This window comes from Hippopotamus amphibius, chromosome 3, assembly GCF_030028045.1.
Source record: "Hippopotamus amphibius kiboko isolate mHipAmp2 chromosome 3, mHipAmp2.hap2, whole genome shotgun sequence".
Taxonomy (NCBI): domain Eukaryota; kingdom Metazoa; phylum Chordata; class Mammalia; order Artiodactyla; family Hippopotamidae; genus Hippopotamus; species Hippopotamus amphibius.
Genome location: NC_080188.1, coordinates 115,036,739 through 115,052,462, shown reverse-complemented (window position 1 = coordinate 115,052,462; position 15,724 = coordinate 115,036,739). Strand labels below are relative to the sequence as shown.

At 39.0% G+C, this 15,724-nt stretch overlaps 1 protein-coding gene across 1 annotated transcript; it reads right to left on the bottom strand.

Moving 5' to 3' along the window:
* Positions 1 to 4,135: 4,135 nt before the first annotated feature.
* Positions 4,136 to 15,392, bottom strand: OOSP3 (oocyte secreted protein family member 3). The gene is made up of 5 exons (XM_057727123.1): positions 15,320 to 15,392; positions 11,955 to 12,133; positions 6,709 to 6,806; positions 4,702 to 4,855; positions 4,136 to 4,216 (listed from the first exon to the last, which is right to left on the bottom strand). The coding sequence occupies exons 1-5, from the start codon at positions 15,390 to 15,392 to the stop codon at positions 4,136 to 4,138; spliced, it is 585 nt and encodes a 194-aa protein (XP_057583106.1).
* Between the last annotated feature and the right edge of the window lie 332 nt (positions 15,393 to 15,724).

Sequence of the window (15,724 nt, the reverse complement as noted above, 5' to 3'; positions counted from 1 at the left end):
ACTACATCACACTAAAAAGCTTCTGCCCAGCAAAAGAAACCATCAACAAAGTGAAAAGGCAACGTTTAGAATGGGAGAAAATATTTGCAGGCCATATATCTAATAAAGGGTTAATATCCAAAATAGTATAAATAAATAAATAACCTGATATGAAAATGGTCAAACGACTTGAATAGATAATTCTCAAAAGAAGACATACGAATAGCCAACACATATATGAAAAACTGCTCAATATCACTAACCAGGGAAATGCAAAACCACAATGAGATATCACCTCCCACGTTAGGATGGCTATTATCATAAACAAAAGATACGTGTTGGCAAGAATGCGGAGAAAAAGGGACGCTTGTGCACTTTTGGGGGGAGTGTAAATTGGTACAGCCACTATGGAAAACAGTAGAGAGATTATTCAAAAAATTAAAATAGAACTGACATAGGATCCAGCAATCCCATTCTGGGCATATAACTAAAGGAAATGAAAACAGGATAGCAAAGAGGTATCTGCCCTCCCATTGAGGCATTATCCGCAATAGCCAGGGTATGGAAATGACCTAAATGTCCATCAGTGAATGAATGGATAAAGAAAATACGATATTTATATATAATATAGTATTATTCAACTTTTTAAAAATGAGGAAATCCTCTCATTTGCAACTACGTGGATGAACCTGGAGTACATTATGCTAAATGGAATGTCAGACACAGAAGAACAAAAAAATAAATGATCCCACTTATATGAAGAATCTAAATAACCTAAGTAATTAAACTCATAGGAGAAAGTATGATGGTGGTTACCAGGTACTAGGGCAGAAGGGGAAACAAGGATATGTCAGTCAAAGGGCATAAAGTTTCCCATTGGCTTTTTGTTATTAGGAGCAAATTCTCCCGTTAAAACACACTGGAAGGACTTCCTAGGTGGCGCAGTGGTAAAGAATCCGCCTGCCAATGCAGGGGACACAGGTTCGAGCCCTGCCCTGGGAAGATTGCACATGCCACAGAGCAACTAAGCCCGTGCGCCACAACTATTGAGCCTGTGCTCTACAGCTCGTGAGCCACAACTGCTGAGCCCATGTGCCACAACTATTGAAGCCCACGCGCCTAGGGCCTGTGCTCCACAACAAGAGAAGCCACTACAGTGAGGAGCCTGTGCACCACAACGAAGAGTAGCCCCTGCTCACAACAACTAGAGAAAGCCCATGTGCAGGAACGAAGACCCAACACAGCAATAAATAAATTAAATAAGTAAATAAAAATAAATTAAAAAAAAAACAAACAAACTCTGGAAGGCCCAGCACTGTCAATCAATCAATCAAACCACCATCAACCCATTATTTCTCACCATTTAACAATAGCCCAGAACTAGTGAAAATCAAGGGGTAAGGAGATGCAGCCCTCTTAACCACATAGAGGCCTTCACCTTGGCAATACTCCCAGCAAGGACTGTTCAGGAAACAGAAGGTGAAGGTTTAGGAAGCCTCACATGACTTTAGGCCTGTGTCTGTGCAAACAGTTATCCACCAAATGAAAACTTTTGCAGCACTCTCACTCAGCCTGCTGAAAGGAACGTTTTTATGACAACTCTGGTACTCAGAAGTATATGTAGGTCCCATACAATTAAAGAGCTGTTTTCTGTGTTCGTGGACCTGTTTCTTCTTGGGGGATCTCTGAAATTTCCCTTGTCCTATGCAGATCAAGGGACTTAAAGGGGCCTTTGTGGGATCAACTTAGGGATGCCACAAAGATTTGTCTTAATTGATGGGATTCTTTGATTACACACTTAAAGTCATTATTTCAGATTTAAGGTGAGTCCTCCAGAAAGATTTGGTTAAAATGCATCTATCTTCCTCTGGGGCACTGAGGGGAGCAGCTGCAACAGACTTGAAGGCTTCTATCCATCCAGATGGGCAAGTTGAAGGGGATTCAAACCTAGAGGACCATCCTAGCCTGCTATGGAGTAAGCTTGGTGGAATTCCACCCTCCAAAGTGAGTTCTTAATCAGCCTCAGATCAATTGAAAGTACTGTCATATAAGAAACCCAAAACTCATTAGAAAAAAAAATTATCAATTTACCTTGTTCCTAGAATCCAAGAATGAAGTTTAACCTCATCCTACTGATCTTGCGGAAAGGTAAAGAAATATTCTACTACAGCTGTTCTAAATAGGTCTGCAGTGTAGTCAAGTTTGTATTCTGTCTCCTTGTTGACCCAAAGGTGTTCATTTCCACCATGGCTACTAAACTAAACCTTTCTTAAAGGACTTAAGCTACCAACAGTAAGGAATTATTGTTTCTATTGAATTGAAAATATGACATATTCACAATTCAGAAAACTACTGAACAATAGTACTGCCTGCATCTGCCAATATTAATAACATTCATGGGAAATTAGGGTATAAAAGACACCATTTAGATCTGACTTTGCTTCTTGCCAGCAAAGTGAATTTGGCAGTTCTACCTCTTAGGCTTTCTCTTATTTGGAAAATGAACTTGGTAAAGAACACTTGGTAAAAGTACAGACTTATGCAAGTCAATGTTATTCAGGCACTATATTCAAGGTGTAATTTACAAGAAAAAAAAAAAAAAGAACTTTTCAAACAACCAGAAGATTAAAGAATATACATTCATATGCCCACCACTCATCTGTAACATATTTTAACATTTTATATGTTTGTTTCAGATATATTTTAGAAATAAAACATTACAGTGGAGACCCCCTACCACGTACCCCTACTTAATGCAATTCTCCTTCTCTCTCCTGAGATAGTAACCATCATTCCCATGCATGGTTTTACACTTTTACTAAATGTGTATATACAGATAGCATTAGTTTTACAAATATAGCACATTTGTATATTTTAAAAACTTTGTAAGTGATGTCATACTAGAAATACTCTGCAGCTCATTTCTAATAGTATTAAATTGACAGACCTATGGCTTATTCGTTGTTTCTGATACATAGGAGTTAAAGTTTGAATATGTTGCTCTCAAAGTTTTCCATAAATTCATTCATTTAGTCATTAAAGCTGTCCTAGGAGGTAGATATTATTTTCCTCCCATTTTACAGATGATCAAGTGATACATGGAGGAATTAAATAACCTGCCTGAGTCACACAGCTATTAAGTGGCATGTAATCTGCATGGATTCAGGCTCAGTGATAAGGCTTCAAAGCTCAAGACTGGTTCAAGAGGATCACAGTAATACAATAGCTCATATTGAGCAGGGTTCCTGGTGGGAAGGTGTGCTTAATTAGGTGACAGGTAGCACACTCACTCATGTTTCTGAAAGTCCTTTGTCAACTTTATTTTTTCCAACTTTATCTTCCCTCAACATAAGAAGGTAAACTAGGGGCTTCCCTGGTGGGCACACTGGTTAAGAATCTGCCTGCCAACGCAGGGGATATGGGTTTGAGCCCTGGTCCGGGAAGATCCCATATGCCACAGAGCAATTAAGCTGGTGTGCCACAACTATTGAGCCTGCGCTCTAGAGCCCGTGAGCCATAACTAATGAGCCCACATGCCACAACTACTGAAGCACACGTGCCTACAGCCCATGCTCTGCAACAAGAGAAGCCACCACAGTGAGATGCCTGTGCACCACAACAAAGAGTATCCCCTACTCGGTTCAACTAGAGAAAGCCTGCACACAGTAACAATGACCCAACACAGCTGATAAATAAAAATAAAATAAATAAATTTATTTTATAAAAAAAGTTAAACTAAAAGAATTTGAATGCATTACCAGACATAAACTAGCAGTACTTCTGTGAGTGGTTTACTGAACGCTACTAACAGCTATGTGGTGACAATAACCCTTCCATACCAACCTCCCAGCTTAGGCCCTATTTTGAGGTATTAGTCAAGCACTGAGAAGTATAGCCACAAAGACACAACATGTTTTATTTGTAAAATCATCTCTCCATAAAAATTATACACAGACATCTTATCAGAAGAGGATATTCAAGGGCTACGTTGCCACTTGTTTAAAAGGAAAACTTTTTAAAAACATATAAAGCATTAGGCTAATTTCTAAATGACCTCTCAGGATGTGGCACAGAAAAGTTCCAAAATCTATAATGATTGGTTTTAAAATTAAAGAATGCTATAGCAACAGAGTTATCAAGATTGCCACAGAATAATCTAGGATGGAGCCACGTTTGCGCTCTCATGAACTAAAGAATGAGGCATTTTAACTGGAAGTGACTGATGGGATGTATTTACCTGCAGAAGAAAAAGACAGGGAGTTAATAAACAGCTACAACGTAGCTGCTGACACACTTGGTACAGAAAACACATTGGCTAACACTCTGACCACTGAATACTGAGCATCTACTATATGCCAGGGGTCAGAGGGAAGAGCTGAGGAGACTGAGACACTTGACAACTTTTATCCCAGTAACTGAGTGCTATTTAAAGTGAATGGTTTGCTTATCAGATTATGTTTAAACCAGACTAACGATTTAGTTAATCTGACATGATAACTTGGGTGAGGAAAGATTTATCAGTAAGACCAGAATATATATAAGCACATGGAACTAGCATTTTTTTCCCAAACATGACTGTAATTAATGTAAGACATCACTTAGACACCATTTAAAACAAAACCCCCCAAAAAACAAAAACAAAAACACTCATTAGCAGAGCTTTGAGCCTTTTCTTTCCTTATATCAACCCCAGCACCTACTGCCTATTCTAAGGATTCTCACCGAGGAGTGTTGGAAGTATGGAATCCAAGGCAGTCCAAACAGGCAAGGGTTGGATAAGCTCCAGGGAGGATAAGAACTGGCAGAGGGAATACCATTTTTGAACTTTGTAAGATTGTTGTTGATAGTGCTTGGAGTGGTATCCAAAAACGATAAGCTACAGGTTTTAAAGAAGAGAAAATCTGCCCATCAGGTTAAACTTAAAACTAAATCCTTGAGTCTCATTTTGGCTCAGCTCGTTGCTGTCCGCCCTACTTTAACAGTTTTAACTTCAAGACCACCACCACGCTGCCCTGACTTGATTTTTTTTTAATTTTATTGAAGTGTAATTGACTTACAATATTATATTAGTTTCAGGCGTACAGAGTCACTCTATTAAAAATTGCATATTTTTATAGATTATACTCCATACAAAGTTGTTATAAAATATTGACTATTTTCCTATGCTGCACATTACAACCTTGTAAATTACGTTATCCCTTGTAGCTTGTACCTCTTAATCACCCTCACGTATTTTGCCCCTTCCCCTCCCTCTCCCCTTTGGTATCCACTACTTTTCTCTGTCTTTGTGGATCTGTTTGTTTTGCTTTTTAGAGTCCCCCCATCAACCAATGAACGGATAAAGAAGATGGGTGTGTGTGAGGGTGTGTGTGTGTGTGTGTGTGTGTATACAATGGCATTTTAGCCATAAAAAAGAATAAAATTCTGACATTTGCAACAACATTGATTCTGGGGGGAGGGAGAGGTAGAATAACACTATTAAGGATCCCCCTCCCCCTCCCAATGACCCACTGTTGGAGAATCTATTCCCCAGTACAGAGAAGGTTAGCTCTGATAGCCTTACTAAGAAGTTAGCCAAAGACAGCTCTCATTAGTATAAAGTAAGAGCCCTAGATCTTTTAAATTTTCCATTCATAAAATACTAGAACGCTAAAAGGGTTGTTTCATTGATCCTCAAAGTATAAAAAAATTTAGGACATTTTCCCAAAAGCCATAAGGTCATGGTATCTGTATTAAACAAGCACCCACCCAATTTTTTTTTTAGAAGAAAACCTTTTTCCATCCATTTATACCCATTCGGGTGCACAGGATTTATTATGTAAGTAACCAAAATTAGAAAACATTATGTCTTGTATAGAATAAAGAATTATAAACTGAAGTCAGGATTTAATTTCTTCTAAATGTTTGGCCTTAAAGAGTGGACAGTGAGTGCTCTGTCCACCATTCCTATTTTTCCAAGCATCTCCAGACCATCACAGGCAGCTATGTGTGTTTAGGTTCTGACTTAAGCCGTTTCCTAACTACATGATCTTGAGCACATCAACCTTTGAGCTCTATTAACCCATTTTACTCTCTTTGTAGCGCTCCCCCAAAGCAGAATCTGACAAAGAGATTTATATACAGGGGACGGGGGCTTCCTAGGTGGCGCAGTGGTTAAGAATCCACCTGCCAATGCAGGGGACACGGGTTCGATCCCTGCTCCAGGTAGATCCCACATGCGGCGGAGCAACTAAGCCCGTGCGCCACAACTATATACAGGAGACTTATCACAGAAGGGCTCCCAATAAGGCAAAGAGGGAAACAGAAAAGGGAGATGAAGATAACTGGTCAAAGTCCTAGCCTCAGCAGAACCTGCAAGAGAGCAAGTCAATTCCTGTCTCATAGCTTGTCCTTGAATCAGGCAATACAGCCAAGCTTTTCAAATGCCACTCAATCATAGGGGCTGGGGAAATTTTACAAACTTCCAGGCCCAGTTGGGGTCAGTAAAGGCCAAACTGCACAGAAGCAAGGGGAGGGGCACACAGAAATGGTGAGGTCAATCCAAGGTGATCCGGGCAGAGCATCTGCAAGGACCAAATGACACAGATAAGTATTTCCCTGGACTGAGGGACTGCACCCACCAACCATTCCAGGACTCAAACTGCACTGAGCTTCATTTCCTAAACATTTTACTTTGAACAGGTAGTTCATAGAAAGTAAACTGGGAACCAGCTGGCCCATGACACTCACCTGAAAACCATACACCTTAAAGGAATTTTCCCAGTGACTCCTTTGTGCATAATGTTGCAGTAGAGAACTGAATAAAAAATCACTCCATGGGAGAAAACCTAATGGGACAAAAAAGACCTTTTTAATTGAAGTATCACACAGGAGTTGGTTTTTTTTTTAAGCTCTTTATTGGAGTATAATTGTTTTACACTGCTGTGCCAGTTTCTGCGGTACAACAAAGTGAATCAGCTGTACTTATACATATATCCCCATGTCCCCTCCCTCCCACAACGCCTTCCCACCCTCCCTATCCCAGCCCTCTAAGCCATCACCCATCATCAAGTTGAGCTCCCTGTGTTATGCAGCAGCTTCCCACTAGCTAGCTGTTTCACATTTGGTAGTGTATATATGTCAATGCTACTCTCTCACTTCGTCCCAGCTTCTCCTTTGCCCCCCCCCAACTCTGTGTCCTCAAGTCCGTTCTCTGCATCTGCATCTTTATTCTTGCCCTGTCACTGGGTTCATCAGTACCGTTTTTTAAGATTCCATATATATGCGTTAGCACATAGTATTTGTTTTTATCTTTCTGGCTTACTTCGCTCTGTATGACAGACTCTAGGTCCATCCACCTCCACACAAATAACTCAATTTCATTCCTTTTTATAGCTGAGTAATATTCCATTGTATATATGTGCCACAGCTTCTTTATCCATTCATCTGTTGATGGGCATTTAGGTTGCTTCCTTGTCCTGGCAATTGTAAATAATGCTGCAATGAACATTGTGGTACATGTATCTTTATGGATTATGGTTTTCTCAGGGGGATTGCTGGGTCATATGGTAATTCTATTTTTAGTTTTTTAAGGAACCTGCATACTGTTTTCCATTGTGGCTACATCAATTTACATTCCCATCAACAGTACAGGAGGGTTCCCTTTCCTCCACACCCTCTCCAGCATTTATTGTTTCTAGATTTTTTGATGATGGCCATTCTGACCAGTCACACAGGAGTTTTAATCAAATTTGAATAAGAAACAGACCAAGTCAAGATGTAAGATCTTTACCCTAAGGTCTCTCCCCATAGATTCTGAAGAGAATGTTTCCACAGAGACCCCTAAGAAAACCCCAACTCAGGCTCTGGATCATTGGTGTAACCAGTTAGCATTTGTAGAGACCGAAATCATGAAATTGAAATGATGAATGGCCAGGCTAAAAACAAAGGCTACAGCTTCTACTTTAATAATTTTATTCTGGGGATCTGGCTTTCAAACATCACCACAGTGCTAAGTCCTAGGTTGCCAGAAAGATTACAGAGAGGCACTTTTACTTAAAGCCATAATTGGAGTTCTCTGTCTTCTAAGTGTTTATTGCAGAGACATTCAAAAACACTGTTATGGCAAAATAAAAATTTCCATAATCCTAACACATTTGGGTGTATACTTTTGCTATTACTCACTTTAAAAATGTCACACTGGATTACCATTTTTCAACCTGTTAACTTATACAATATTCTCATGTAAATAAAATATTTCCAAGAACATTTAATAGAAATATAACATTTAATAACACATGTCGCTATTCAATGTGTTCTTTTAGTCAAAAGTCTATCAGTTGTATACGAGGTATAGAAAATCAATATTATGTGCCTCTTACTTCTCTTATTAAAAATGTATTCAATAGTAACTTCCAGTATGGCAGAGTAAAGATCACCAAAAACTCACTTCTCCAAAAGGGAATCCTCTTACACTGTTGGTGCGAATGTAAGTTGGTACAGCCACTATGGAGAAAAACATGGCGGTTCCTTTAAAAACTGAAAATAGAGCTACAATATGATCCAGCAATCCTACTCTTGGGCCTACATCCAGAGAAAATTCTAATTTGAAACGATCCATGCACCCCAATATTCATAGCAGCACTATTTATAATAGCCGAGACATGGAAGCAACCTAAATGTGCATCAACAGATGAATGGGTAAAGAAGACGTGGCACATAGATACAATGGACTATTACTCAGCCATAAAACAAGAATGAAACATTGCCATTTACAGCAACATCAGTGGACCTAGAGATTATCATACAAAGTGAAGTAAGGCAGACAGAGAAAGACAAATATCATATGCTATCACTTATGTGTGGAATCTAAAAAATGATACAAACAAACTTATTTACAAAACAGAAATAGACCCACAGACACAGAAAACAAACTTATGGTTGCCAGAGGGGAAAGATGGGGGAGGGATAAATTAGGTGTTCGGGATTAGCAGATACAAAGTACTACATATAAAATAGACACACAAGGTCCTACTGTACAGCACAGGGAACTATATTCAATATCTTGCAATAAACTATAATGGAAAAGAATATATATACTCGGAATCACTTTACTGTACACCAGAAACTAACATTGAAAATCAGCTACACTCCAATTACAAAACAAAAATTCACTTCTCCAGAAAACAAAATACAAAAAAAACAAAAAAGAAAACCGGCAGAAACTGTCAAATTTAACTTTTTCAAAATTCTAGAAATTAACCTAAGGTTTGCAACCATTCAAGGGCGATGTGTTCAAGACTAATGGTGGAATCTCAGTAAGAACAATGAGCTTTGTGACATTCTAACTTGTTCTATGCCAATTCCTATCTCCCCAGCTCCACAGTTGCCATGAAAACCAACAGCCTACCAAGAACCCAAAGAGAACAGAACAGTTTGGGGCTCCCTAAAAGGCCCATCCCCAGAGAACTGTCATTATTTGGGCTCTCTAGAAGTTTCCCAAAATCCTGGTCTTAATTTCACTTAACTCAGAATGTGCTCAATCTGGATAGACCTAGAACAAGTAAGGAGACTGAATTAATAATTAAACACTACCCACAAAGAAAAGCCCAGGTGTACATGGCTTCACTGGTGAATTCCACCAAACATTTAAAGTTAGTACCAATGTTTCATGAACTCTCCAAAGAAGAGGATGAAACTACTCAACTCATTGTATTATGAAGCCAGTATTACTCTGATACCAAAACCAAAGACATCACAAAAACAATTACAGATCAGTACACCTTATGAATGTAGACACGAAATTCCTTAACAAAATACTGGCAAAGTGACACATAGACCAATCGAACAGAATAGAGAGAGCCTAGATGTAAACCATTACATATATGGTCAATTAATTTACGACAAGGAAGCCAAGAATACACAATAGGAAAGGACAGTCTCTTCAATAAATCGTTTTGGGAAATCTGGACAGCCACATGCAAAAGAATGAACCTGGACCACTATCTTACACCTTATAAAAAAATTAACTCAAAATAGATCAAAGACTTGAATGTAAGACCTGAAACCATAAAACTCCTAGAAGAAAACATTGGCAATATGTTTCTTGACATTGGTCTTGACAATGTTTTAGGGGCATCTGACTCCAAAAGCAAAGGCAGCAAAAGTAAAAATAAACAAGTGAACTACATGAAACTAAAAAGCTTCTGCAAAGCAAAAGAAGTCATCAGTAAAATCAAAAAGCAACCTACTGAGTGGGAGAAAATATTTGTAAATCATATATCTGATAAGGGGTTACTTCTCATAATAAATAAAAATAAATCTGAGAAAAAAATGAAGCCACGAAGGGAGAGATCCTTTGTGTCATACAACTCATTCAAAGACTCTGACTTGATAGGCGTTAAACCAAAATACTCATAAGAACATCAACATTGTTTTTTGTGTACCTTGGAAATCTGAGAATTTTCAAAACTGTTAACCAAATTGTTCCACACACACACACCAATCTATCCTTGGAAGTATAATTTCAAAAGTGTCTTGTAACACTTTGAAAGCTTTAAAAAAAAATGGTTTTCATGCCCTGGGAAAATAACCTTCAAAGAAATCTGTAGCTCTGACGGATCGTTTCATTTCACAGTTTGTTGTCCTTATAATAATATTATTATTATAACTAATCTCTCTTAGTATCTTTTATTTAATGTATAAACTTTGTAAAAGTGGGCTATTAACACTTTAGCCTTTGTAGTTTTTTCTCTTTTGTCCATAATAAGTCATGCTTTGAAATATTGGAAAGGTACATAAAGGCAAAAGATACTAGAAATATGCAAACTTCCAAAAAGATGTTGAATTAGTAAGTTTTGTGGATGTGATGCAGTATACAAAGGAACTGGAATTGTTTGTATCACATACACACACACACACACCTCTCAATAGATAGTTATTCTCCACTTAATGTTTCTATGCATATTTTTTTTTATTTGTGTTGTAAAACCACTGCATGTTAAATGCAAAGTCCACTTTTTCATCCTCCACCAAAGGTCAATGTTAAATCATTTGAAAAGTTCCTGTCAGAAGATCCAGGTTCTGGGAGAGGACTCTGAGGGAGAATGGACACATGTATATGTGTAAGGCTGAGTCACTCTGCTGTGCACCTGAAACTATCACAACATTGTTAATCAGCTATGCTCCAAAATAAAATAAAAAGTTAAAAAATAAAAAGAAAATCCAGGTTCATTCCCACTCTCCTGCTCCCTAGTTCTATTACCTTAGACTAGTCACCTGGACTTGACTTCACTCTAGTCATATAACCACAAAGAAAAATGAAAAATAGAGAAGGTCTTACCACCAAGGATCAAAACATTACAATCTTTGCCAAACTGCTCCAAGGAATATGTTAGAAAGGGCCATTATAAACCAAACTCATTCCCAGACAGGTGTAAAAACTATCAAAGTTCTAGCAAATTCACCTCCCATCAAACACGCTCAGATCTTTCCTTCCGAATCCCCCTGGTGCTTTCTCTCTCTAACGTACATTGCAACCTACAATTTCCCATCGCCTCCTTCTTCAAAAGAAGGATGTAAATCTCAGTTTATCGATATAGCTAAGCTTCAGCCCTTCCTCTGTTGGATAGATGCATGACCTGGGGTAAATTGTTAGCCCTTTTACTTGATATGAAAATTGGGAGTGATACCTTCTTTTCAATATTTCTAGACTTTAGGAGATCTAAGGACTAAAGATTTATGAGTGCTTGAAAAGTCATAATGAAATATACAGCAATGTATTCTCCTCAATGGGCCAGGAGCTCTTCAAGTCCAATTCCTGGGTCCCATTGGTCTTTCTATCCTAAAAGTACCAAACTCAAGTGTCATAAAAATGAGCAGGTTCTTCATCTTTGGCCTTGACCTTGACTGCACCATCTTGCACTGACTAAGCACAGTGGCTACTGCAAGGTAAGATGGGGGGTAGTTTGTTATTTTGAAATGGTCACAGCTCTTACCTCTTTCTGAATCCCACACTCAGTGACAAGATAATTAAACTCATACCCCTTCTCAATTACATTGGTGACAGGACAACCAGTTCCCAGAGATACTTCATCAGAATGCAAGAAGTAGCCTTGACCAAGTAGAGTCGGTGGAACCACAGCCCGGAACGTAGAAGAAGTACACCTTGTGGACACTGTTGAAAGAATCCAAAAGAGAAGGTTTCAGATAGAAATTTTTGTCCTAGAGGAGACTGAAAGAAAATTTGAGCTTCTTATTAAAAAAATATATATATATGTGATCGTTCAGATGAAGTCATAACAGTTGTGAGTGAAAATTAACCTCTGGTCAGATCATCTGCAGGCTTATTTGGGAACAGTCTCCATCTCCTTCACCCAGTACCATTTCCTTAAAAACTACAGACTTGGGCTTCCCTGGTGGTGCAGTGGTTAAAAATCTGCCTGCCAATGCAGGGAACACAGGTTCAAGCCTGGTCTGGGAAGACCCCACATGCTGCGGAGTTACTAAGCCCATGTGCCACAACTATTGAGGCTATGTGCCACAACTACTGAAGCCCATGTGCCTAGAGCCCATGCTCTGCAACAAGAGAAGACACCACAGTGAGAAGCCTGAGCACCTCAACGAAGAGAAGCCCCCGATCTCTGCAACTACAGAAAGCCAGTGCTCAGTAATGAAGACCCAACACAGCCAATAAATAAATTTATTTTAAAAAAATAACCAAAACTACAGACCTAAGCTAAACGTGGGATGCTGTCTCTGCTTCACTTGCTGTGAGCGACTGCCCCCAGTTTGGGGGAGTCTCAAGCTGGTGTGACGGCCTTGGGTCTACACCGGAAGCCAGTGTAAACAATGGGTGGGACACAAAAGCAGCGTCTTCTCTGTAGCTTCTGGCCCTCCTCTAAAGCAGCCAAACACACCTTTTGTGGGGGAAAGGACAAAGGAAGCCATATATTTGAGCAGCTACTGGATCTGCCAAGGAAATGGAGATCTGTACCTGCTGTGTCTCCTGCCCTGTATCTTTCTATAAAGCAAAATGAAGAGAGTCTTAGATTAAAGCCTACTCACATCTGGTGAGTCTGACTGTGAAATCACATCATTTTCCAGCGTTGTGGGCCCCCATTAATTCCACTACAAGGAATATATCCTAAGGAAGTTTTTAGAGATGTAAAGGCATTCCTACAAATAAAGCTATCCATCACTGTATTTTCATGATAAGGAAATACTAGAAATAACAAAATGTTTAAAGTAGTGCATAGAGAGTAAACTTATTTAGTGACTTTTTTAACAAAGAAAAAGATATATAGTTTAGGTGAGAAAAAAATGACTAAAATAAGCCACAGGTAGGGCACATAGACAAAGTGGGTCGCAAATAAAACAACAGATGTTACCGAAAAAAATAAAACACTAATTCAAAAAGATACCTGGACCCCAATATTCATAGCAGCATTATTTACAATTGCCAAGACATGGAAGCAATGTAAGTGTGCGTCAACAGACATGGGGCGTATGTGTGTGTGTAACACACACACACACACACAAAATGGAATACTACTCAGCCATAAAAAATGAAATTTTGCCATTTGCAGCAAACATGAATGGACTCGGAAGGCATTATGCTAAGTGAAATAAGACAGAGAAATAAATATTGTATGATATCACTTATATGTGCAATCTAAAAAATACAACAAACTAGTGAATATACAAAAAAGAACAGATTCAGTTATAGAGAACAAACTAGTGGTTAGCGGGGCGTGGTATTACAGGGGTGGGGGAGTGGGAGGTATCAAGTAGGCTCAAGAATTTTACTGGGTATAAAATAGGCTCAAGAATGTATTGTACAACACAGGGAATATAGCCAATATTTTATAACTGATTAAATGGAAAGTAACCTTTAAAAATGGTATAAAAAAATTTCAAACATAGAAGATAACTTTATGACTTAGGAAATATAAACAAGGAGAGAAAAATGAAGATCTTTCTTTACTCGACTTGATTTAGAAGTAACACACAAACACTTAAACGAGTTACAGATGTAGAAAACAAACTTACGGTTACCAGGGGGTAGGGGTGGGGGAGGAATAAATTGGGAGATAGGGATTGATATATACACACTACTGTATATAAAACAGATAACTATTAAGGACCTACTGTATAACACAGGGAACTCTACTCAATACTCTGTAATGGCTTATATGGGAAAAGAATCTAAAGAGTGGATAGGGACTTCCCCGGTGGCGCAGGGGTTAAGAATCCACCTGCAAACACAGAGGACATGCATTTGATCCCTGATCTGGGAAGATCGCACATGCTGCAAAGCAACTAAACCCATGTGCCACAACTACTGAGCCTGGGGTCTAGAGTCCATGAGCCACAAGTATTGAAGCCCGTGTGCCTAGAGCCGGAGCTCCGCATCAAGAGAAGCCACTGGGATGAGAAGCCTGTGCACCGAAACAAAAAGTAGCCCCCACTTGCTGCAGCTAGAGAAAGCCCACACATGACAACGGAACACCCAATACAGCCGATAAATAATTGGAAGCTGAGACAAAGCGAGAGAGTAGCACAGACACATATATACTACCAACTGTTAAATAGATAGCCAGTGGGAAGTTGTTGTATAACAAAGGGAGTTCAGCTCGAGGATGGAAGATGCCTTAGAGGACTGGGGAAGGTGGGGGGAACTCGAGGGAGGGTGGGGGGGGAGTCAAGGGAGGGAGGGAATACGGGGATATGCGTATAAAAACAGATGATTGAACTTGGTGTGCCCCCCCAAAAAATAAAAAAAAATTAAAAAAATAAAAAACAAAAAAGAAAAGAAAAGAAAAGAAAATGGACCAGTCAGCTTGGTTTAAAAAAACTTTTAATAAAAAACAAAAGGATGGATATATTTATATGCATAACTCACTTTGCTGTACACCTGAAACTAACACAATATTGTAAATCAACTATACTCCAATAAAAATTTTTTAAAATAAATAAATAAGAACCAAGGGGACAGGGGATGACCAGAGATAGGGGCTGAATAATGAGTAGATGAGCATGGGATGTGGAAAAGGAAGTTGAAACTTTAAGCAGGGAAATCTTTTCCCCCAGTTAGGGTGAATGGGGTGGAGAGCTGCGCCATGGAAAATACCTACATCTAAAAGCAAAAATAAAAAATGGCTCTTTCCCAAGCATGAGGATAAACTAGATAAATAATTTGCTTTGGGCAGGTGGGGATGTAGAGAGCAAAAGGGAGGAAGCAACACCACTACAGACGGCAGGAAAATAAAATGGCAAAGTCACTTCTACTCAAAATAGCGCACAACAAAAGACGCAGCAGCCTCTACACCTTCAACAAAACACGAGAGTCGCTGTGCTGTACCTGACTCTTGCTCAGAAAAAGCCAAAATCATGCAGAAAAGTAAAGATGATCGTAACCCCACGAAAGTCTTCATAATGTCAGCTCCCAACAAAAGACCCTGGAAAAACGCAGGAAATTAGTAGCGCCTGGCCTGTCTGGGGTAATTTTATAGCCCATGTCACAGCCAGCTGACTGCATTTACAAATCACTTTGTAAAAAGTGTTGATCACGTTTATTCTCCCGGAATATGTATTGTTTTTGCTGTTTCAAATTGCTTAATACATGGGAAATATGGAAAGCACAAAGAATGAAATTTAAAAAGCCACCAGTTTTTATATTCAGAGAAAGACTTCTTTCTACCACCTGAAGCTTGACATTCTCATGATCTCTCCAGGACCGAAATCAGGGATGCAAAGGAAGTGCTAC